Genomic DNA, 22,362 nt, shown 5'->3' on the forward strand with positions numbered 1-22,362 from the left:
CAGCCGGACCTCCAAGCGAAAATGAAGTGAAATGGATGGTAAGAATCTCAGCAGCTGGGCAAGAGCCAGACCCTGACGTGTTCCGGGAGTGTTTGCGGCTTCCTGGCTGTGCAGCTCAGACACATCGTTGCGTCGCTTATTCCTTACATCAATGGTTATTTTACATCCTCTACCTACCAGCCACAATGCTGGACTGTGCAGGTACAGAACTCCAGGAATTCTTGCAGCGACATCAATCTGGTGACACGGATTTGGCACCATGGCCAGCTGCAAGCAGACCCACGTGCCTCGGGGCTCCGTTACTACTCGCTGGGGGTGGCGGGGGGGAGTCACTCCCAGTTGCCACTCCCAGTCCATAGCCCTCGCCTGCTTTGGCAAGGTTCTGCCAAGTGGAAGCCCCAACAACGCCAGAAGAAGAAAGAAATTGATGGTGTCTGAGACAAGTTCAGGCTGCCACCCAAGAAACCTGTAAATGCCTAAGTCATAGCTCCTGGTGATTTTTCGTGCAAGAATATTAAGAGATCAGGACTCCTGCAGTCAGTATGGAATCCACGTTGGCTATATGCTTATCAGAACTCAAAACAGTTCAGGATCATTCACTCTGGCAAAAACACATCTCTGGAATGGATGTTATCAGCTCCTCCTGCACACTGGAGGAAATTGGACACTGTGGTTTAGATAACCCTGGAGAGCTTGCAAGTTTAAGAGGCTTGGTTGCACAACACCCAAGATATTAACAGCAATTCATATTCAGTCCTGATGACAGAAAATTCTTGTATTCAGGGAATGCTTCCTAATTCTTGTATAATACAACAGAAAGGGCAGAACCCAAATGTAGCAGCTGGGACAGAAAGTCAAGGACCAATCACATGCTTACTAAACTAGACACAATGAGATAAGTGCTGAAACGCATCAGGAAAACAGCAACGATGCAAGAAATGACAAAACTCAAGACAGAACTTTGAGATCTTGAGTGCTTCTTACATGAGCAATTGTTTTTAAAAGTATTTATTTATTTATTTGGCTGTGTCAGGTCTTAGTTACCGTGGCATGCCAACTCTCAGTTTCGGCATGTGGAGTCTAGTATCCTCACCAGGGAAACCCAGGCCCCCTGCATTAGGAACGTGGTGTCTTAGCCACTGGGCTACCAGGGAGGTCCCAGCAATTGTTTTAAGAGGCCAGAACACTGATTGATTGTGAGGAACTGAAATCGTGCAACTCAGACTGGGACTTGAAACCATGATCTTTTGATGGAGATCACACACCTGTTCTGAGGACGTAATGAAGCTCAGGTTCTTGATGTCTCATCACAGAAAGAATTCAGCAATTGACAAAGTGGTAGCAAAGAAGTGGATTTATTTAGAGAAAAACACACTCCCCAGAGTGTGGGCCATCTTGGAAGGCAAGAGGCCTTGAGAGAAACAAGTGGATATGAAACAGGAGGGAAGGAGGCAGGGCACAACCTTTACAAAAATGACACAGCAATAGGACATGACAAAAACTGGTCAGAACCAACTAGGTCCAAGATGGCAGACAAGTCAACCTCCAGTAGACCTTAAGCCTCGGTATACACTCACTGTAACATACTAGCATGCTAAATGATATACCCATCAGTGTTATGACAGATCCCGCAAGCCGAGTAGTTGTGGCGCACAGGCCTAAGTCGCCCTCCGGCATAAGCAGCAGGGATCAACCCGTGTCTCCTGCATTGGCAGGCAGATTCTTAACCACTGGACCACCAGGGAAGCCCTCCCCTGTCTTTCAAGTGTGGGTTCTGCCCACCGTACCCACAGTGGGAGCTGTTCCGAGGACACAGCTTTGAGAGCGAGGTGTGGTTGAAATCATCTGGACTAAAGGCGTGACTGAAGCCTGTCAAGGCCTCTATAGAATAAAGATTCTTGTGGGTGAGTAGGGAGATCTACTTCTCTTGTTGCTGTCCAGAATAAGCTTCAATTGTTATAATAAGTTCCCTTGCTTATTTTAAACCTGTCACCTACCAACCTGGAGCGGTCTACCTCTTTCTTTCATCTCTCCCTGCCCTCTGTGAACGGGGGCTGCTTTCAGAGTTTACTTAGGAAGCCCTGGAGGTTTTGAACCAACAACTAGGTCCTTTACCTCCCTCAAGTCTTTTTCTTTTCTTTGGCTGCAGCTGGTGGCATGTGGGATCTTTGTCCCCCAACCAGAGATGGAACTCTGGCCCTGTGCAGTGGAAGCATGGAGTCTTAATCACTGGACCACTTGGGAAGTCCCAAATCTTTTTTTTCAAGTGGCACTCTTAATTGGGATTCTTTCAAAGCAAACTCAGTGACGAAGACCTGGGTGCAGGTAGTTTACCTGGAAGATGATCCCAGGAACTACGGTGAGGGAATAGGGAGTAAAACAAGGAGAGAGGGAGGCAAGTATATAGAGGGCACGTCTAAATAATAGTGCCATCAGGGCTCCACTCTGCTGGAGGCCCTGAGACTATGTAGAACATTTACCCACTGATACTCATCCCTCACTGTTCGGAGTTGCTCCCAGGAATATTACTCCCTGGCAGTTTGGGCCTACCCTGCATGGCTTGTTTCCAGATAATAGTCTCAGCCTGAGATAGGAGCTGCTGTCATAGGTGGGAAGGATCTGCCAGAGGTAGCCTCGTCTGAGGTTGTCTGAGGGGGTATGGAAGAGGCACCCTCAGAGTGTGCTGGACACCTTCTCAGTGCTGCCTGCCTAGGCTGCTCTAACTGAACCTGGAACCTGTATTTCACAGCTTCTTTGCTCTCTTGGCCTTTTCTGTTGCACGTATCCCTTTAGAATACATAATTTATTGTCATACGTTGCTTTTTTTTTCTTGTCTTACTTCCGACTCTTGTTCATTGATGTATATCCTAATTCCTAACCAAATGGCCTGGCATAGAGTAGGCCCTCACAAAGTAATTATTAAATAAATGCATGAAATCCTGGCTTTTTGATACCCAGTGGGAAAACTGGATAACTTCATTTGTTGGAAGAAGTGTTGGAAGAAGCTTTAGGAAAAGAACACAGTCAAACTGCCTCATGTACAAATGTGTACTATGGGGACAATAACTCAGATTCACTGATGTCCAGGACCTGTCTTTTCTAAAATACTTTGCTGCTTGTTATTACAACCATAGTATAATTTTGATTACTAATTAAACTCTACTGTAGTTCCCTTAATACTCAGTTTTCAAAGTGTCACCACATATATTATCTCATCTGATAGGTAAAGCAACTTTATCACATAAAGCTAAAATTATTTACTATTTATTCCCTTTGTTGAGAACCTAAGTAATTTTTGAATTCCCTTCTGAATTCAGAACAGTCTCTCAACTCCTCTCTGTCCCCTGACAATACTCTTTTTTTACCAGTTTTAAAAGTGGAGAAGGCAATGGCACCCCACTCCAGTACTCCTGCCTGGAAAATCCCATGGACGGAGAAGCCTGGTAGGCTGAAGTCCATGGGGTCGCTAAGAGTCGGACACGACTGAGGGAATTCACCTTCACGCTTTGGAGAAGGAAATGGCAACCCACTCCTGTGTTCTTGCCTGGAGAGTCCCAGGGACGGGGGAGCCTGGTGGGCTGCTGTCTATGGGGTCACACAGAGTTGGACATGACTGAAATGACTCAGCAGCAGCAGCAGCAAGCATATCTAAGGTTCAGGAATAATTAAGTCTCAGTTGCTATGGCTTTTGGGAGACCTTATTTACTTACTTATTTATTTTTTGGCTGTGCTGCATAGCATATGGGATCTTAGTTTCTGACCAGGGATCAAACCCGTGCCCCCTGCAGTGGAAGTGCTGAGTCCTATGGATTGCCAAGGAATTCTCAGACCTTGTTTTCTTGAACCAATTGTGATGACATAAGTTTCTTCTCCTTTAATTTTATCTAATGTGTCCTAAAAGAGCACAGATTTTGGACTACTAAATTGCTTAGAAACATTAAAGAAAGCTGACTACTGCATACTAGGGCTTTGATTTCCTCTTTGTTACAGGAAATCTGTTTTTGCACATATTGACTATTGTGTCATAATAAGTAAACAAGAAAAAGGACAGAGTTTTGGGAGGAGGAAGAGGCTATGATCTCTAGTGAGAGGAACCCCACTGCTATCTCACTGTGGACATGTTCAGTCATGTGGCCTCATAAATCACACTTGAAACCACTTGGCCAAGAGTCAGATTTAGTGTGCCCGAACCAACCAGCTCAGAAATGACAAGGAGGGAGCCAAGGAAGGTGAGCTGAGGCCACAAAGGGTCCAGGCCTGCACAGAGTGTAGCTTCAGGCTACACATTTGTGTTGGCTGCTATAGTTTACTCACTGGGCACTATCTCCAGAAACAAATGTTAAAGAATAACTCAGAATAGTTACTCGCACGGAGATTAGTATTTTCCAAGCAAATAATGTATCCACATGTGAGCGAATCAGTGGAGAGAATGAGTTAGGCACAAAGGCAAAATGAGGATGTGGTAGATTGCTACACTGGTGGTCCTTAGGGAATCAGTGAACCTCCCAGTATTCACACCCCAGCGTAGCCCCTTCCACACTAAACCTGGACTTGGCCATGTGATTTACTCTCATCTAGGGGACATTAGCAAGCGTGATGAGAACAGAGGCTTGACAAGCACTCATACCTTGGAGCTTGTCTTCTTGGATTATTCTCTGTGGAAGCCAGAGCCATGTAAGAAGTCCAGCCACCCAGAGACAGCCAAGCTGTGAGGCTGTCAAAGCCAGCTACATAGCAAGGCCACACGGAGAAGCAATGAGGTATCATACATGCAAATGAAGCTTCTTGAGTCTTCCAGACCAGGTACCAGCCACCAGCTAAATGCAGCTGAGTGATTCCAGCTGATGCCATACAGAATGGAATAACCACACAGCCAAGCCGTCAGTCAGTCTAGCCTACAGAATCAGGGGAAATAACCTATTGTTTTAAGCTACAACATCATGCAGTGATTTTTATGCAGCAATGAATAACTGCAACCAAGATTTACAAGAGAAAGGGAAGAAAGAAAACTGCATTCTGAGAATAGTGAATCTTATTTGTCTACTTTTGGAGTAAGCTGAGTAGCTGGCATCCAGCAAAGAAGTCAGTCTGATATTCTGTCCTCAAGTAAACTGTCCAGGGATATCAAATAAAACAATTTTTGTTGTTTACTGATTCTCAAGAAAACCCTGAAGGTTTACCTACAGAACTTATTGTATAATATCAGCCAATGTCCTTCTGTTAGTACTTTTGACTTTAATTAGTTCAGGTTGAACAGTGTCTCTTGTTAGAATTTTATAGAAGAAAATAGAGATTGGGAAAAGACCCAACACAAAGTGGCCTGCAGAATCTGAACCCTCCCTCCGCCAACCCCACCCTAACTTCTTTTCTTCTGTTAAAAACAGCATCAATGACATATATACACTACCATGTGTAAAACACCTAGCTAGGAGGAAGCTGCTGTATAGCACAGGAAGCTCAGCTCGGTACTCTATGATAACCTACTGGGATGGGATAAGGGGGTGGGAGGGAGGTTCCCGAGGGAGGGGATACATGTATACACATAGCTGATTCATTTTGTTGTACAGCAGAAATGAACACAACACTGTAAAGTAGTTATATTCCAATAATAACATTTAAAAAAGAATAAAATAAAAACAGCATCAGGGACTTCCCTGGTAGTCCAGTGGTTAACAATCTGACTAGCAATGCAGGGGATGCAGGTTGTATCCCTGGTCAGGGAACTAAGATCCCAAGTGCCACGAAGAAACCACGCCTGGGTGCAACTACTGAGCCTTGCATGCCACAGCTAGAGAGTTCAAGTGCTGCCGAATAGATATTAAACAAAATAAAACAAAAACAGCATCAGTGTCATCAGCAGTTTGTCTGTCCAGCCCTTTAGTCAACAGTCAGAACTACCTAAAAATGGACTATCTTAAGCTCAGGGCCTTGCAAACATCCCTGGAGCCTGAGTTCCAACCATGGTATTGCACCAAGGAGGCAAGGGTGGAGGGGCACTTGGGAGGCAGGGTCCTGGAAACGAGAGTTACTTCTCAAGGCCAAGTGGTAACTGGGATCTTCCTGAATGGTGGGACTAAGAGGATGACAAAAACAAAAGACAAAAAGGACAAAGAAGAGGTTAACTGGTGACAGAGAAATGCAACAGAAACAGGAAAGAGCTAAAACATTCACAGAATGGAATTACACAAAATTAAGCAGAATTAAAATTTATTTGGAAGACAAGGTGAGTCCATCACGGGTGACTGGAGCTCTGAGGCTGCACTTTCTCCTTAGAAAGCTGGGCTGGAATGGGGTGGGCTGTGTTTGGCAAGGGCTGTGGTGGTTTGGGATCTAAGTAGATGAGTAGAATTAGTTTTTGAAGACTGGCACTTTTCACACCAACCCAAAACTCACCCATTTGTCCTCTGCAGCTATCTGTTACCCATTGTCTCTACTCCCTGGGTTAACCCCCATTTTCTCAACCACCTCTCACCTGCCTGGTTCCCCAGCTGGGCCTCGGGCCGGTCTCCCCAGAGCACATGCCTCGGGTCGTTGAGGAACCGTTGGCTGCGCTGGCATGTCAGGCAGGTCTGTACAGTCCAGCGCTGACCCTTGCAGCCTGGAATGCATGTGGGAGAAAGACAGTGCCCAGGTTTAGGAGAAGAAAAGGTCTCCTGAACCCAGTGTTGCCTCCATTGTTTTCTAGTAGGGATTCTCCTCCCTCCCCATCTTGAACGCAAATTTGATGGCGTCAGGTCCCTGAACAAAGTCTATCATTTTCTTGGCACCCTTTAAGACAAAGTCCAAACTCCTTAACAAGACTCTTCAAGATCTGCCCTGTTTCCCTCTCCCACCTCAGGTCTTGCCCTTGCCCACCTCAAAGCCCACCTCCTGAACTCTCAGTTCCTTGACAGCAACACAGGCTTTCTTTCCTGCTGCTACTGCTAAGTCACTTCAGTTGTGTCCGACTCTGTGTGACTCCATGGACAGCATTCTACCAGGCTTCCCCGTCCCTGGGGTTCTCCAGGCAAGAACACTGGAGTGGGTTGCCATTTTCTTTCCTGAGGCCTCACAAATGGCAAGGACTTCCATCTCCTACTCCCCTGCTCTTGTAATGAACCTCACCATCACTGGTTTAAATAACTTAGTATTCTACTCCCCTAACTGAAGCATTTTTCTGCTACTGCTAAGTCGCTTCAGTCGTGTCCGACTCTGTGCGACCCCATAGACGGCAGCCCACCAGGCTCCCCTGTCCCTGGGATTCTCCAGGCAAGAATACTTGAGTGGGTTGCCATTTCCTTCTCCAATGCATGAAGGTGAAAAGTGAAAGTGAAGTAGCTCAGTCCTGTCTGACTGACCAACCCCATGGACTGCAGCCTACTGGGCTCCTCCGTCCACGGGATTTTCCAGGCAAGAGTACTGGAGTGGGGTGCCATCGCCTTCTCCGAAGCATTTTTCTAGGCTATTCTAATTGTTCCTGTCTTAGTCCATCCCATGAGACCATATTTCAATGAGAATGTTGATTCTAGAGAAATCCTTGACACATCTCAGAAAAATAATTCTTGAGTGAACGAATGAAGATGGGAATCATCCTCTATGATGTCAAATAACATCTATTATCATGGCCGGGCGAGGTCGCCTCTCAGGGCAACATCATTTTTCTACTGCCCAGATCTGTCTGTCCAAGTAGAGTTAACAACTCAGAGAAAGCCACCGACTCAAATCCCACACCTGGCACGCGTCTGCCTCGAGAAAGGGATCACTACCCGTCCCCTCCCCAGCCCACAGGTGTTCCTCATACATCCCACCTCAGCAAGAGGGAGTACTCACGTCTCTGGCGCTGGGTGCAGGTCAGACCCGGGATGAGGAGGGAAGAGCAGCCACGGCAGAGAGTTCGCTTCACCGAGGGGTCCCTGGGGGCGGAGGCAGGTGGTGGTCTGGACGCCCGCTCTCCCTCTCTAGTCTTTCCCCCGTCCCGCTCCCTGCCGGGCTCCATAACCCCTCTTACCGCCGTAATACAAGCCGCTTCGCTATGGTCCTCTCCGTGTGGCAGTAAAATCTCGCTAGCGCCTGGTTCTCTGGATCCTGAGCGAGGACGCAGTGGGCGGCCTGGGGGAGTGAGCCGTCACTGGGGGCTCTCCTCATTGGGCTCCCCGCCGTGCGTGCGCCGTGGACTCACCTGGTACAAGAAGTTGAGCCTCTGGAAGGCCTCGCGGTCCTTCACCGGCCCCGCCATCCGCGCTGCGCGAGCTCTCCACACGCGACCGTCCACAGGCCCCGCCCCCAGGATACCCACGCCCCCGGCGTCCGCGCAAGACCTCCTGGGAATTGTGGTTCCGGGAGCCATGTGCGCTCCTTTCTTTCTAGCCTTCCTTTCTCTGGCGCCACCCTGTGGCCTCACAGACCCAACTATTTGCAAATCCCCTCCGCCCCTGCAGAGTCCAGGGGCCTCCCCCTAGTCTTTCTCAAGCCAATAATTTTATTAGGCAGAGACTGGAGAAGTTAGTTGAGCAGAAGTCTTAAACCCCTAAACATCGTCAGGACAGAAGACTCTTCTTTAGGCAGATAGGTTGGGAGATGGTTGCTGCTGCTAAGTCGCTTCAGTCGTGTCCGACTCTGTGTGACCCCATAGACGGCAGCCCACCAGGCTTCCCCATCCCTGGGTTTCTCCAGGCAAGAACACTGGAGTGGGTTGCCATTTCCTTCTCCAAAGCATGAAAGTGAAAAGTGAAAGTGAAGTCGCTCAGTCGTGTTCGACTCTTCGTGACCCCATGGACTGCAGCCTAAGAGGCTCCTCCGTCCATGGGATTTTCCAGGCAAGAATACTGGAGTGGGGTGCTATTGCCTTCTCCAATGGGAGATGGTTAGGTGCAGTTTATACCCAGCTAGACTTTCTGCCCTATGCTCCTGAAGGCAAAGGCAGATGCCTGGAAGACCTACAGACAGAAGCAGCAGGTCTCCCTTTTTTTTTAAAAAAAGGCACTGGTGCCAGTGGGAGTGATGCTGGAAAGGATCATGAGGGTAGTGGAGGGAGGGAAGAGGGCTCCTGGCCCTTAGAAAGCACAGCTTCCTCCCAATCTTTTCCACTTACCAGATGCAGTGAGCACAGAAACCTTTCAACAGCATCCCCTACCCCTGAAGAAACATCCCCTGTAGTACTTCACATCCCTCCCTTCGATCTCCGCCTCTCCTTTGCTGTTTGACCTCCTGCTTCTGCTTCATAATTAATACCACTCCTTCCTGAGATTAGAAGTAGAGGGGCAGAATATGCATAAACCCTGAGATGGGGAGAGGGTAGCGATGTCAGCAGAGGATGAGAATTCTCTCCTCTCTCAACTACCGCCCCCCACACCTTGCCCCAATCAGGACTCCAGTTTGAAAGAAAAGGCTGAAATTTCCTCTCAGATTACTTTCACAAGGGCCTCCAGACTCAAATAAGGCATATGTTTAAAAGGCAGATATGCCCAGGCCCACTCCAGACCTCAATCAATCACTGAGGGCAAGCACCAGGAATATGCTTTTTTTTTTTTTTTTTGAGGCCACACTACAAGGCTTGTGGGATCTAAAGTTCCCCCACCAGGGATCAAACCCAGGCCCCCAACAGTGAAAATGTGGAGTGCTGACACTGGACTGCCAGGGAACTCCAAGGAACATGCATTTTTAACATTCAAGTTTCTAACACATCAACAGAGGTTACTGTCAAATTACCACAGGACACAAAGATTACTTCAGTGGATCCTTTGTTCCATATTATGTTTTACCAACCAAAGCATCTTGCCACAAAGAACCACAGTCAAGGCACAAAGGTAAGAGGAGAGTCTGGACGAAGTCCTGTTGAGGTGGTAGGAGGAGCTGAAATGCCCTCAATAAACTGCAGTTTCTTGTCCCAGTCTTCTGTGAACCCCTGATTAGCCAGTAGCAGATAATCCAGTCATTTTAGTTTGGTTTGGCATGCATTGCGTTACCTTTTCTGTAACATATGTACCCTATAGGTTGTTTATTTTGCCCTAACATTAAAATGATTTACATTCTCTGATAGGAGAAATGGCAAAACGTGAAGGATGGCAACAAACAAAAAACCGGCTCTTATGAACACTAGTTTCAGGCCAGATGCACACAGGCCAAAGGAAGTTGCCTGTCTGGCTCTCCCCTAAACATGCTACCCTCTTCTACCCTGTCCCCAGGGTAAGGAAGACACCAGTTTCTTTCTCCCTGTCTGGCTTGGATACCTTAGCCAGGTAACAAGGCTGACAACTTGGGAGCAACTACTTGGAGCCATTCTTTAAGGCCAGGGCTTTGGATAGGAATGCTTTTCTCTTTCCTCTAATACCTGACTCTCCTTTCCAAGTTCCCTTGGGGAAGCAGTGAGAGGGTAGACATGTCTTGCATGATCTCTTGCATCTTGCCCCTCCAGATGAGCAAGGTAACAGCTCTTGGAAACAAACAACTACAAGAAAGCAGGCGACAAGCCAGGCCTGCTGAAGATGGAGGCAGGGACCTGGGTTCTCTTTCTTCCTACTCCCTCCTCCTCACATTCCTACCTCTGGCCAATCCTACTCATAATGGAACCGAAGAAACCCTTCTCTCTTTCATTAGTCTCTAGGAATCGGGTCCTTTAGCCCTCTTTCCTGACCTTCGTTCTAAACTTCTTGATGCCCAATCTCTGCCCTGAAAATAACTCCTCAACTTCTAGACCCATGAGAACAACTGTCATTCACCTTTATTTCAATTAGAGGTACAAAGACCCCTGAGATCTTCCTAAAAAAAAAACAAGTCTATTCTGGGTCAAAGAACCCCCTGAAAGGCTGTACAGGGGTTTCTGTTTCCTTCTCTGGTTTGAGCAAGTCAGACCCTTCCACAGACTTGTTGTTTCTGGAAAAGTCTCTCCTTCCTTCCCAACCGGTCCTTGTGCAATAGCAAACCCGATGGACTTCAGGGGAGACCACCCCCCGAGGACCAGCTCTCCACCCTGTCAGGAGGGAGACACTGCAGTGCTCTCGACCTAGTCCAGTCCTACCTACTCCTCCACATAAACCATTCGGGAAACCAAGGTGTTCTCCCACATGGTTCAGAACCAGAACCAGGCAGACACGAAGACATTCCAGCAGGTCACAGGAAGGAAGGCCTGTAGATCTTGACCCTGCCTCACCCTGATGATTCCCATGCCCCGACCTGTCACTCCCAATCTGTTGGGGGCCTGATGGTGAGTGGTGCAGCATTCTTCCGACCCGCCCGGATGCCTGGATAGAAGAGGGGCCAAAGTTTCTCAGTAAAAGTATCAGTGAAGGTGTAGATATGAGAGCGGTCTGTGACGTTGTAAAAAGACAGTGTGCCGGCCTCATAGTCTAGGAATATGCCCACCCGCTTGGGTTTCACCTTGATGTGCAAAGGGGTAAAAGGCGTGGTGGTGGCTGCGTACTTGTCCCCGTTCCATAGCCGCACCCGCCAGTAGCCAGTCTCAGGAAGCGGGGTCAGTTCACCCTTTCGGCTCACGGAGTCCCGGCACACGCCCACTGCCCAGTGGGTCTTGTCGCCCACCTCCACCTCCCAGTAGTGTCGACCCGAGGTGAAACCCTCAGTAGCCAGGACGCAAGGGTAGAAGGTGAAACGCCGTGGTGTATCAGGGAGATCCCGGAGTCTTGTCTCCACGAACTTGACGCTCTTACGATCTTCCGACAGGACTAGATTAGGATGAGCAGTTTCAGGGTCCAGGGTCACATCCGCTGGCGGAAGAAGCCACAGTGGGGAGCTAGATGAGGATGGGAATAGCTAAACGCCCCCGCCTCACTCTTCCAGCCTGCCTTTACAGAGCCTGCCCCCTGAAAGCCCCCAGAACCCCATGGTTTGGTTAACCTTCTCAATCCTCAGTGTCACCTAAGGCGGGGGTGGAGAGGGGAGGGAACAATGGCTTCTCATCCTGGCCCTAAAATAAACAGGTAATGATCTCTTGACTCTGCAAGGGCTGGTGCTTGAGGCTCCTGCCTGGTCCTCCCTCTATTCCTCTGATATCACCATGCATTTCACTGGGTGGAGAAGTACAAGGCACAGACCAAGGGCCAGAAACAATGAAAAATGTTAAGAAGGATACAGAGCAAGAGAGCATTACAGTCTGGCGATACGGTTACCATGTGTCTGTTTTCCTCCAACAGTCTGGCTTATGCCTGTTTTCTGAGTAAGTATTAATGAGACTCCCTTTCATTCTCAAGAGGAGACCAGTTTTCAGCAAATTATTTAACCTCTCTGGGTCCCTATTTAGAAAAGTGTGGGACTAAGAGGAGACCAGTTTTTGGCAAATTATTTAACCTCTCTGGGTCCCTATTTACAAAATGTGGGACTAAGAGCAGATGACACCTGAGGCTTCTCACTTTGAGTTCTGTGACTCAGTGAGATTAGAAGCCAGGTAAAGGAGTGGATGTGGATACAGGCATGAAAAGTGACAGCAGGGATAACTGAAGTCCAGATAAAGTAGGACCTAAAGACTTCCTTCTCTCTGTTGATTCCCTTTGCTAGTTTCCTTTTGGGAACAACTCACCAATTAGCTGTTTAAGGATTTTCCTTAGTGCAAAGTACTGTCGGGGGAAATTGCTGAAGTTCTTTTCCAGCTCTATGGATACTGAAGTCACCTCCATGGTCTTCACCTTCTCACATCTAGGAGGGATGGGGAGATAGGGGAAGAAAGGGTAGGGTCAGGGGAAGCTCCAGCTTAGTCACTATTCATCTTTAGGGAGAAACTAAAATCATTCATCCTTGTACTTTCTCCTCTCTCAAGATAAGTACTCACTGCTTTCTTTTGCCTATCTATGGAAAGAAAGGTGGTCCCTTGGACAAATCCTTAAGAATGAGTTTTAGAACTTTCTGGAGGTATTGTTATATTTCATGCAAAGAGATATCACCCCTACTCCCCAACCCATTCCTCCTTCCATCTTGTTTGGACATGATTCTACCCACAGGCCCAGGCTGAATCTGGTTCTATTACATTATGTTGGTATCTACCCTACCAAGGAAGTCCTGATGCTCAAACGGTAAAGGGGAACAGACTAGTACTCCCAATCATTTGCTCTGTAATTGGCTTCATGGATGCAAAAACCCTTCTCCCTTTTTCTACCCAAACACTGCATGACTTTCCCATTCTTACTCCCCCAGCTCCTTACTGCACCCCTACTCTTTAAGCCAAGACCTAACTCACTCGAAGAGATACAAGAATCACTTACTTTTCCAGGGTACTTTTGACATCCTAGAGGAAGGAGAAAAGAAAGCAATATTGGTCCTGGTAGTCAAGGGCCCTACAGGCAAAAGGTTCCCCTCCTCCCCAAAGTTCTAGAACTATTAAACAGGCACAGGACAACCTAAGGGTCACAGTGCAAAGGGGACTAACTCCAGAGGGATCTGAGTACATCTTTCCCAACCTAACCCCCACCTTCAGCTCTCAGTCATCATGAAACTTGGTAATTGATGTCACTTCCAAATAGTTTCCTGTGTGTTTGTCTTTGTTCCTCAAGAACACCGGGAGCTTAATGCCAGGGATAGGATTGTCTGCTCTTTGCTCTGTCCCCCAAGTACCAACCACACACCTGCCTCCTCGAGAATCAGTAGAGATAGTTCTAGACTGCTGGCATAGGAATGAATCACTCTCTCCCATTGTGGTTTGGTATCCCTTGTCTAGTATTGGTTAATAAATATTAATAAGTGCGTGCCAATCCTGATTTGTGAATACTTGGGGTCCAGAAGACAAAGAAGACAAATCTCTGCCCCGCCAAGGATTTCCCAGTTTAATGTGGAAGGCAGAACACACATACATGAAAGGACATGAGAATAAATACCAAGCAATATATAACATGCAGGTAAATATACAACAAAGCCTCAATGATTCAAATGCTGGTAATGTGATCTCTAAGATAAGAAATATGTTTCCTGGAATCTTGCTAACACCATTCATTTGCTTAAGAAAACAGACTATTTCAAACATTTTAGAGGCACTATTTACATATCAAAAGCAGCATGTTACTATACATTATTTCAAGTGTCATCACACTATTTTTCTATTCTTTTTGAGCACTAGGTAAATCAAGTTCCAGGACTTAAAAGTAACAGTTACTGCATTTTACACAATTTTTAATGCATAGATTTTTCACTAATTTAGACTAGACTGCCCTCCTCTCAAAAAAGTGAGTTTTTTCTTTGGTACAAATTAAGCACGTAATTGTTGACAAGACATAAGAACACAGAAGTGATCAAAAGGGGATGTGAGAAATCAGAGAAGGCTTTCTGTAGAGAAAAATCCTTTGAGCATGTCTGGAAGAAAGAACTGGATTTAGAGAGGCAGAGTGGAGGAGTGAGCATTGCAGGCTGACAGAATGACCTGTGCAAAGCTAGACTGCGCTCGGCCTGAGTGGCTATGCAGGGGCAAAGGTCGAACCTTAAGCATCTCGAAGCCCGACTGTAAGCACTTGCCCTCCACCTCAGCAGCCAAGTGGGCGAGGTCCCGGCGCTTGTCTCCAAGGTGAGCAGCATTTTCTCGGAGGCGCTGTAGAATGTCCTGTTCCTCCTCCTCCAGCCGTGAAAGTAACACCTGCTGCTCTTCATCCAGCCGTCGGTGAAGCTCTTCAAATTCCTTTAGGATCTGCTGTCGGCGACTTTCCACCAGTCTCTGAGAACAGAGGGTGGGTGTTATGTTTAACAGGGTCAGTGGGGCATAGGATACCTTCCTCACCCACCATGTGTATGAATTCACAGACTTCAAGTGTCATTGGAAAGAGTTTAAAAGGACACTCATGTTTCTCTCCATTGATATTTCCTTCTGTAAAGAACGGCTCTATCCCCATTAGCACCCTTACTGATACCTTGGGATGAAGATCATTGAGATAAAAAAATAAACCAATGCTGAAAAAATTATTTTATTTACTAAATTAACTTCTAAAAAGCATACTTTTATGTTGTAGTAAAAAAATTCAAGACATAAGAACTCAATAATATGACAAGTACTATTACAGAGATACCGCGGTAATACTACTGCAATAATATGACAAGTACTAATAGCAGAGATGGCTCTGCTATCTCTTACTCTTAAGTTCTAGCTAACGCAAATTGTCAAGACAAGCAAAACACAAATACTGGAAAGTTAGAGATTGTCATAATTTGTACACTGCAAGACATCTACTTGATAAAAACCATAGATGGAAAAACTGGAAAAGTATCAGAATCAGTAAGATTTTAGTAATGGACTGTTATAAAATATAAATTTAGATTTCAGGGCTGAGCCTGCTAAAGTTTCAAGTCACTTCAGAGACTGACAGTTTACACCCCAGGAGTGGGTTATAGATGTGAAAAAATAAAAGGGGCATTGGGTCTGGAGGTGGGGATGAGGGAGAGGGAAGAAAGAGAATTCAAAAGTCACTGAAGGAAAGTTGGTGATTGGTGACAGTTTCTGAGACGACTGAAATGATAATTTACATAAAAAAAAAAAACCCACACCACAGTTCTATTCAAGCATTTAGCAGGTTTTTAAACCTTTTATTTCCTTCTCCATCCTTTACCCTTAAGAATGTGATCAATAGGAAGAGGAAAGCTAATGATTAGGAATAAGCTTCATTTTCACAGATTTTAAGTGTTTCAAGACAATAATTTTTTAAAGTTTACCTTTGCAATCAAAATTAGTTCAACTTTTAAAAATTTCAAATGTGTGTTTTTAAAATGCATAAAGGACTAAGGTAATAATACTTGCTTCCTGTTGAAATGTTGTCATTGTTAAAAAACAAACACACACTAGTGTTCCCACTAATGTCAAACCTGTTTAGTTCTTGGTAATCCCTAAATCTCATTTATTTCTTCTGGAAGGCTTTAATGACGTTGAGTTTCTCTGCCATATTCTTGGGAATTTGCAGCTGTGCTTTTTGTGTCTGTTGTTTCTATTTTCTCTACCTGACAGTAAGCTCAAGGAGGGCAAGGACCGTGTTTTTGGTCATCAATGGCCCGGTGTCAAAGACAGGGTGTGGCCTATACTGGAAGCTTAATAAATATTTATTGATTCCTGCAGAATCAGTCGGAGAAGGCAATGGCACCCACTCCAGTATTCTTGCCTGGAAAATCCCATGGACGGAGGAGCCTGGTGGGCTGCAGTCCATGGGGTCGCTCAGAGTCGGACACGACTGAGCGACTTTACTTTCCCTTTTCACTTTCATGCATTGGAGAAGGAAATGGCAACCCACTCCAGTGTTCTTGCCTGGAGAATCCCAGGGATGGGGGAGCCTGGTGGGCTGCCGTCTATGGGGTCGCACAGAGTCGGACACGACTGAAGCGACTTAGCCGCAACAACAGAATTAGTATCTCTGGTTTTGCCACATAATGGCTGTATGATCTTGGACTAGACACTGATTCAAGTTCTGTTTCCTTCTGTGTAAACTGGAGATAACAAGACTTACCCTATAGGGTATCTAAGTTCACTCTTGCCTAATATGCTTTGCTGGACTCCCTTCTCCTTTTCTTGTACCTTCTCTGTGTTCCACTGGGGCCAAGGCTAGCCTGACCTCTTAGAACTTAAAACTGGGCAGAACCAAGCATAAGAACTAATACAATACTTGAAGTTTGGAATGTCATGAACACCTAATGAATTAATGCCAAGGAATCAATAAATACTAGTTATTTTTACTGTTAAAATTCATACATGTTTCACTATCCAATAGAAGAAATAAGGCAGATACCAAAATACCAGGCTACAAATATGATAATACTATAGAAAAGATGTGAAATTGTATGAAAATTAAGAAAGTGAATTTCTGAAGGGTCAGGAAAGGCTACATAGTAAATGGTTTTCATTTTAGGATGGACAGAATCCTATAGGTAGAAGATGGGAAGGGGAAGAACATTCTAGGAAACCATACTACCTAGCATACTCGAGCTTATGTGAATTAAGAGAATGTGGTCCTAATGTGGCTGGGGGGTTCTGGGAGCTCTCGGGCAGGTTCTTCATCCTTCCTCCCCAGTGCACCTTCCACATTCTCCAGCAAAGAGCCTCCTTCCTGCTCTACAAAGAAAAGGAGACCAGCGGCCATGAACTCCCTCAACTCGCCAAATCCTTCACCCCTTATATCCTTCTCCTCAAGTCTTAATCCATGGCAAATAATTTAAGTACAATGTTTAATGACAATCAAGCTTAATAAAATATCATCGTTTTTGAGAGAAGAGCATTTTTTAATAAACCAAAAATGGTGGATTAAATAATGCGTCATTAATGTTCAGTTAAATAATGTTCAGTTAAATAATGTGTGGCTAATGTTCAGGGATTCCCTGGTGGCTAAGATGGTAAAGAATCTGCCTGCAATGCAGGAGACCTGGGTTTGATCCCTGGGTCAGGAAGATCCCCTGGAGAAGGGAATGGCAACCCACTCCAGTATTTCTGCCTGGAGAGTTCTATGAAGAGAAGGAACCTGGTGGGCTACAGTCCACAGGGTCACAAACAGTTGGACATGACTGAGTGACTAACAATGTTCAGTTATTGCCTGTAGGGCAGGCCAAATGGGACTGCCTGCCTTTACCTTGAGTTCGCCAGGCTTCTTCTCCTCAGCGGACTTACAGCGGCTGATCTCCTGCAGCTTCTGCTCCAGGGGCTCCAGGCACTTCTGCAGTTTTTCCTGAGAGGTGTGAAGTAGGAGAACAACATTTGTGGTTGGCTGGTACAGCCTATGTTCAGAGCTTAATCCATTTGTTTTAAACTACTTGCTTCCTATTCATCTCAGTTCAGTTCAGTCGCTCAGTCGTGTCCGACTCTGTGACCCCATGAATCGCAGCACGCCAGGCCTCCCTGCCCATCACCAACTCCCAGAGTTTACTCAAACTCATGTCCATCAAGTCGGTGATGCCATCCAGCCGTCTCATCCTCTGTCATCCCTTTCTCCCCCTGCCCCCAATCCCTCCCAGCATCAGAGTCTTTTCCAATGAGTCAACTCTTCGCATGAGGTGGCCAAATTACTGGAGTTTCAGCTTCAGCATCACTCCTTCCAATGAACACCCAGGGATAATCTCCTTTAGAATGGACTGGTTGGATCTCCTTGCAGTCCAAGGGACTCTCAAGAGTCTTCTCCAACACCACAGTTCAAAAGCATCAATTCTTCGGTGCTCAGCCTTCTTCACAGTCCAACTATCACATCCCTACATGACCACTGGAAAAACCATAGCCTTGACTAGATGGACCTTTGTTGGCAAAGTAATGTCTCTGCTTTTTAATATGCTATCTGGATTGGTCATAACTTTCCTTCCAAGGAGTAGGCGTCTTTTAACTTCATGGCTGCAGTCACCACCTGCAGTGATTTTGGAGCCCCCCCAAAATAAAGTCTGACACTGTTTCCACTGTTTCCCCATCTATTTCCCATGAAGTGATGGGACCAGATGCCATTCAGTTTTCTGAATGTTGAGCTTTAGGCCAACTTTTTCACTCTCCTCTTTCATCTGACCACCTCTTAATCCAACTCCGTCCCTTGCTCATGAAGTGTCAACTTCCTATAGGTTCCTCCTCCTGCCACCAGCCTGTCTCCAAGCCTTCCTTGCTTGCAAAACTTTCATTGAATCTCACTGTGTCCAGTTGTCACCAACTCTCCGTTCTTCCCTAGCCCTATTCATTTTCTAACTGAAGGAATTGCCTGTACTGACAGTGACCTTATGTACCCTGATATCCTTCTTCTGTTTTTGGCCACATGGCATGCAGGACCTTAGTTCCCTGACCAAGGATTGAATCCCTGCAGCACTGGAAGCATGGAGTCTTAACAACTGGACTGCCAAGGAAGTCCCTGATATCCTTTTAAATCTGTTTTCCTATACAACTCTAACCACTTGCAAATGAAATAAAATCTTGATTATTCTGTGAACTACCATAAAGTCTTGTTTGTAAGACTTCATTAACATAATTAGGCAAACTACTTGATAAAGTGCTAAGACAGTAAAATCTCTAGTTCCTATTACTCAAACATTTACCCTGTGTCTCAGCAGTAAATTAAACCAGGTGTCATGTTACCCATTAGCTGGGGAAGATGAAAACAGGCTGGTTTAGCTTAGCCTGGCTGGGATTATTCTAAAATGATGTTACCTGTTCCCAATACCAGTGGGTAAATAAGCGGTGTGCTGAGCAGGGGGACAGAATGAAGGAACCAGACCATTTTTCAGTTCTTCTTAAGTCTGAGATTCTCTGTGTGGTTTCATTCATTTATGAAAAATAGGGTACATTCTAAGACCACACATACTCAAATGTGTTACAAAAGTCAAGAAAGAAATTTGGCGGGTACTTCTTACTGCTCTTCTTCATGCCTGAGGACAACCAATCAGAGGGGACTATGTGCACTGTCCGCGCCCCGCACCCCCCCGCCCCCGCCCCCACCCGCCCCTGCCGGCCCAGTACATTGCTCCAAGGGGACTACAGAGTGAGGACCAGAGACTGTCTTGCCCTCAGGAACTTATGACTTTCTACCCAGGGAGTCTCCCATCCTCTGGGCTCCTCCTTCCTGCCCTGCATTGAAATCAAGTGTCTGGTTCCCTACCTTATACTCCTGTGTGGCATCGTCCAGTGGCACGACGGTATGGGCCCGGTGGGTGTGGGAAATTGCACATATCAAACACACAGCCTCCTGGTCCTCATAGCAGAAGAGGCTGAGGGCCTCATGGTGCTGGGGGCAGAGGCTCTCATCTCGGATCTTTCGCTTGACGGCCTGCAGCTGCTTAGCAATTTCCACCATACTGCCCAGCTGTCGATTAGGCCGGAGACTGCGGTAGCGGGACGTCTTTCGACATACAGGACAAGGGAAGTCCCTCTCTAGGTCCTCCCACCAGCGAGTGATGCAAGCTTTGCAGAAGTTGTGCCCACACTCAATGATGACAGGCTCCTTGAGATACTCCAGGCACACAGAGCAACTTGCCTCCACCTGTAGGTTCTCCAGAGCTGCAGCTGTGGAGGCTGCAGAGGCCCCGGCCTCTAAGAGACTTGTCTCTGCCATTATTTAACTTGAGGTTAAGAAGAGAGAAGAGAAAAAAAAAAAAAGTTAGTTGGGAGGGTTAATTTTTTTGCATCCCTGGCCTGACATTTACCCCCATGTTAAATCCTAACTCCAGATTTAGCACTGTCTTGGTATTTTTACATCTTCTGTTCCACCAGTCAATCTCTTCGGTTTCTCCATTTCCAAAAATTGTGACTCCCAGCTATGAGCAAACTGACACACAACCCTCAGTCTTGTCTTTCTCCACTGCCTTCTCTTGTTAGAAGCAGAGGCTTCTTTCAAGTCTAGCCCAGAGTATTCATCCTGATCCAGGTTCATTCCACTAGTATTGTAACAGTTTCAGAAAAATGTATTCTTAGTTTGACATCTTTTTCTAATAGATGAAAAAAGAGTATGGGAAAGTGAAAAGTACCTTAAGAGTCAAAGCATTAAGATTGCTTAAATCAAGTATATTTTAAAGTTGAATGCTACAGAAGAGTTCTACTACAATAGCCCACTGAAGCCTAAGCTTGATTCTCTGCCACTGTTCCCTCAGTCTTTCAAATGGTAGATATTGGAATGAGTTAGGCAAGGGTAACAACCTCTTCTCTTCAGAAAAGTGTGACACTATGCTTCCCTTCACCAGGCCTAGAGGAAGTGTGCACTTATCATGGAATGAAACGATTCACACAACTGTTTCCTATTTGTGTGCATTTGGATGTTTGGAGCTGCTGTAAAAGTGATAAATTTACAGCAGCTATACCAAAGAGTTTATTACTGAGCCCAGGGCAATAATTTCTTGAAAAGAAGAGTTGACAAATTTATTCTAAGTATTCAGTGAGGACTGGAGTCTTTTGAAATAGTTGTTGATAACTAATTCCTTGGATATACTGTACTTTCAACTAATAGGTTCTGGGGTGGTCGGGAATTAAGAGAGAAAAGTAAAATGGCAATCAAAAACTCTAATGAAGCCTCAAAAGAATTGGAAATGCGCCTGAGAGATGTATAAAGCAGAAGGTTGGTCCTCTTTAAGGTCCATCCTTAAAACATAACCACTATTATCCATGAAATATTTCATTTCTCTACCCCTTAACCTCTCTTTCTAAGGAACCCAACAGAAGAAAATTTAATACGTCTATCTATGTGTTAGGAGAGAAGTGGCCATGTAGTGAGTTGGGTTAACAATGATTGTATCTGTATATACTGATGGCAAACGTGAAAAGTGTTTAATTTGGAGTAGGAACTGATAACATATTTGGACCTGAATTTCTCCCTCAACCACGAGAGAAGTTCAGTTAGATGATTTTTCTCTACCTACAGGAATCCAACTTCGACGAGTACCCCTTCCCTTTTCCTAATCTAGAAATTAGATGGTCGCCTCACCCGAGATGAGTTGAATTGTATGCTGAGTTAGGGACCAGGATGGATCTAGACTGGCGAAAAAGTAGCGTTAGAGAGAGATGGGGGAAAAGGTTAGGGAAGTATGGGGAGAGGGCTTGGAGCTACAGCATTAGTGAGGCCTGGGTCATTTCCCCCCTATTCCTCGTGTCTCAGTAGAAGGACAAACTTCAGAGAGGTCCTCATTGTGTTTCTACCACTGTCAGGGGTCCCACCTTGCGCCCCTTTCCTGAGCGTGGTCCACAACTCGGTCCCACCCCCGTCTCCATCTTCTCCCGCCTGATCAGGCGCAGGGGGGCTGGAGAGGGGGGAGAGGAAACGTCGTTGTTGGCAGGGAGGGAGGGATGCGAGTCCAGGTGAGAAGGTGTGACGTGAAGATGGGATGCCCGCCGCTATGACGCAGCCGAGACCCGCGGTGACGGCGTCAGTTTCACCCGGGGAGGCGAGCGGCAGCGGGACGGGGTAACGGCGGGGTAGCCAAGCAACGCCGGACGCGCTGACGTCGCCGGGGCGGCAAAACGTCCGCCCGGGCCTGAAACGGGCGGAGGCAGCTGTGGTTACGTGCGGGGGGCCGGTGACGCAGTCGCGGGGCGCTAGGACGCGGCGTGCGGAGCCGGCGGGCAGGGGCAGGCCCCAGGGTCCCGGCGCGGCGGCGGGACAGCACCTACCTTCCCGGCTTCGGGTCCGGGAGTGCGGGGCGCGGAGCCGCCGGAGCGCTGCCTCCCTCCTTCCTCCTCCCCCCCGCCCCCGCCCCGCAGCGCGACACACAATACTCGCCGGAAGCGGAAGCCTCGCCGAGAGGCTCGTGTCAGTGGAAGCTGGGGTGTAGGCGGGCGACAGCGGGAGGGCCTAGCGGCGCCTGCCGAACAAGAAGGCGGGGGGCCGGAGGTGAGCACCAGCTGGAGGAGTCAGGGGCAAGAAGAGACCCGGAGGGGCAGGTGGCTGGAATGCGGTCGTCCAGGTGACCCGAGGAATCCGCTGGAGAAAGACAGCCGCGCATGCGCGTGCCGGAGCGCTGAAGCCCATTGCC

At 46.8% G+C, this 22,362-nt stretch overlaps 2 protein-coding genes across 12 annotated transcripts; both read right to left on the reverse strand.

Moving 5' to 3' along the window:
* Nucleotides 1-1,339: 1,339 nt before the first annotated feature.
* Nucleotides 1,340-8,226, reverse strand: RPP21 (ribonuclease P subunit p21). Of its 6 annotated transcripts, none has more exons than XM_086369629.1 (5): nucleotides 8,159-8,226; nucleotides 7,988-8,064; nucleotides 7,810-7,892; nucleotides 6,473-6,598; nucleotides 1,340-6,073 (listed from the first exon to the last, which is right to left on the reverse strand). In XM_086369629.1, the coding sequence occupies exons 1-5, from the start codon at nucleotides 8,213-8,215 to the stop codon at nucleotides 6,033-6,035; spliced, it is 384 nt and encodes a 127-aa protein (XP_086225755.1). In that variant the 5' UTR covers nucleotides 8,216-8,226; the 3' UTR covers nucleotides 1,340-6,032. The 6 variants fall into 6 exon arrangements, with proteins under 6 accessions (XP_086225755.1, XP_086225754.1, XP_086225753.1 ...); XM_086369628.1 differs by having other exon boundaries at nucleotides 7,988-8,088; XM_086369627.1 differs by having other exon boundaries at nucleotides 5,596-5,804.
* A 1,476-nt stretch (nucleotides 8,227-9,702) lies between these two features.
* TRIM39 (tripartite motif containing 39) lies at nucleotides 9,703-22,248 on the reverse strand. Of its 6 annotated transcripts, none has more exons than XM_086369566.1 (8): nucleotides 22,110-22,248; nucleotides 21,548-21,864; nucleotides 19,503-19,962; nucleotides 17,511-17,606; nucleotides 14,396-14,626; nucleotides 13,191-13,213; nucleotides 12,512-12,627; nucleotides 9,703-11,702 (listed from the first exon to the last, which is right to left on the reverse strand). In XM_086369566.1, exons 3-8 carry the CDS (start codon nucleotides 19,953-19,955, stop codon nucleotides 11,155-11,157), a joined length of 1,467 nt encoding a protein of 488 aa, XP_086225692.1. In that variant the 5' UTR covers nucleotides 19,956-19,962; nucleotides 21,548-21,864; nucleotides 22,110-22,248; the 3' UTR covers nucleotides 9,703-11,154. The 6 variants fall into 6 exon arrangements, with proteins under 6 accessions (XP_086225692.1, XP_086225697.1, XP_086225693.1 ...); XM_086369571.1 differs by having other exon boundaries at nucleotides 9,703-11,728; XM_086369567.1 differs by lacking the exon at nucleotides 22,110-22,248 and adding an exon at nucleotides 22,001-22,086.
* Nucleotides 22,249-22,362: the final 114 nt, after the last annotated feature.

This window comes from Bos grunniens, chromosome 23 (genome assembly GCF_055505025.1).
Source record: "Bos grunniens cultivar Pamir isolate PY7600 chromosome 23, Bosgru_T2T1.0, whole genome shotgun sequence".
Lineage (NCBI taxonomy): Eukaryota > Metazoa > Chordata > Mammalia > Artiodactyla > Bovidae > Bos > Bos grunniens.

Bases quoted from the DNA above. Each gene is read 5' to 3' on its own strand.
- RPP21 (XM_086369624.1), bottom strand. From the start codon at position 8,215: ATGGCGGGGCCGGTGAAGGACCGCGAGGCCTTCCAGAGGCTCAACTTC. The intron at 8,089-8,158 runs GTGAGTCCACGG...TCACTCCCCCAG, and splicing joins GGCTCAACTTCTTGTACCAG to GCCGCCCACTGCGTCCTCGC. The intron at 6,331-6,472 runs GTGAGAGGTGGT...TCATCTACTTAG, and splicing joins CCAGCTGGGGAACCAGGCAG to ATCCCAAACCACCACAGCCC.
- TRIM39 (XM_086369566.1), bottom strand. From the start codon at position 19,955: ATGGCAGAGACAAGTCTCTTAGAGGCCGGGGCCTCTGCAGCCTCCACA. The intron at 14,627-17,510 runs GTAAAGGCAGGC...CTCTGTTCTCAG, and splicing joins AGAAGCCTGGCGAACTCAAG to AGACTGGTGGAAAGTCGCCG. The intron at 12,628-13,190 runs GTAAGTGATTCT...CATCCCTCCTAG, and splicing joins GTCAAAAGTACCCTGGAAAA to ATGTGAGAAGGTGAAGACCA.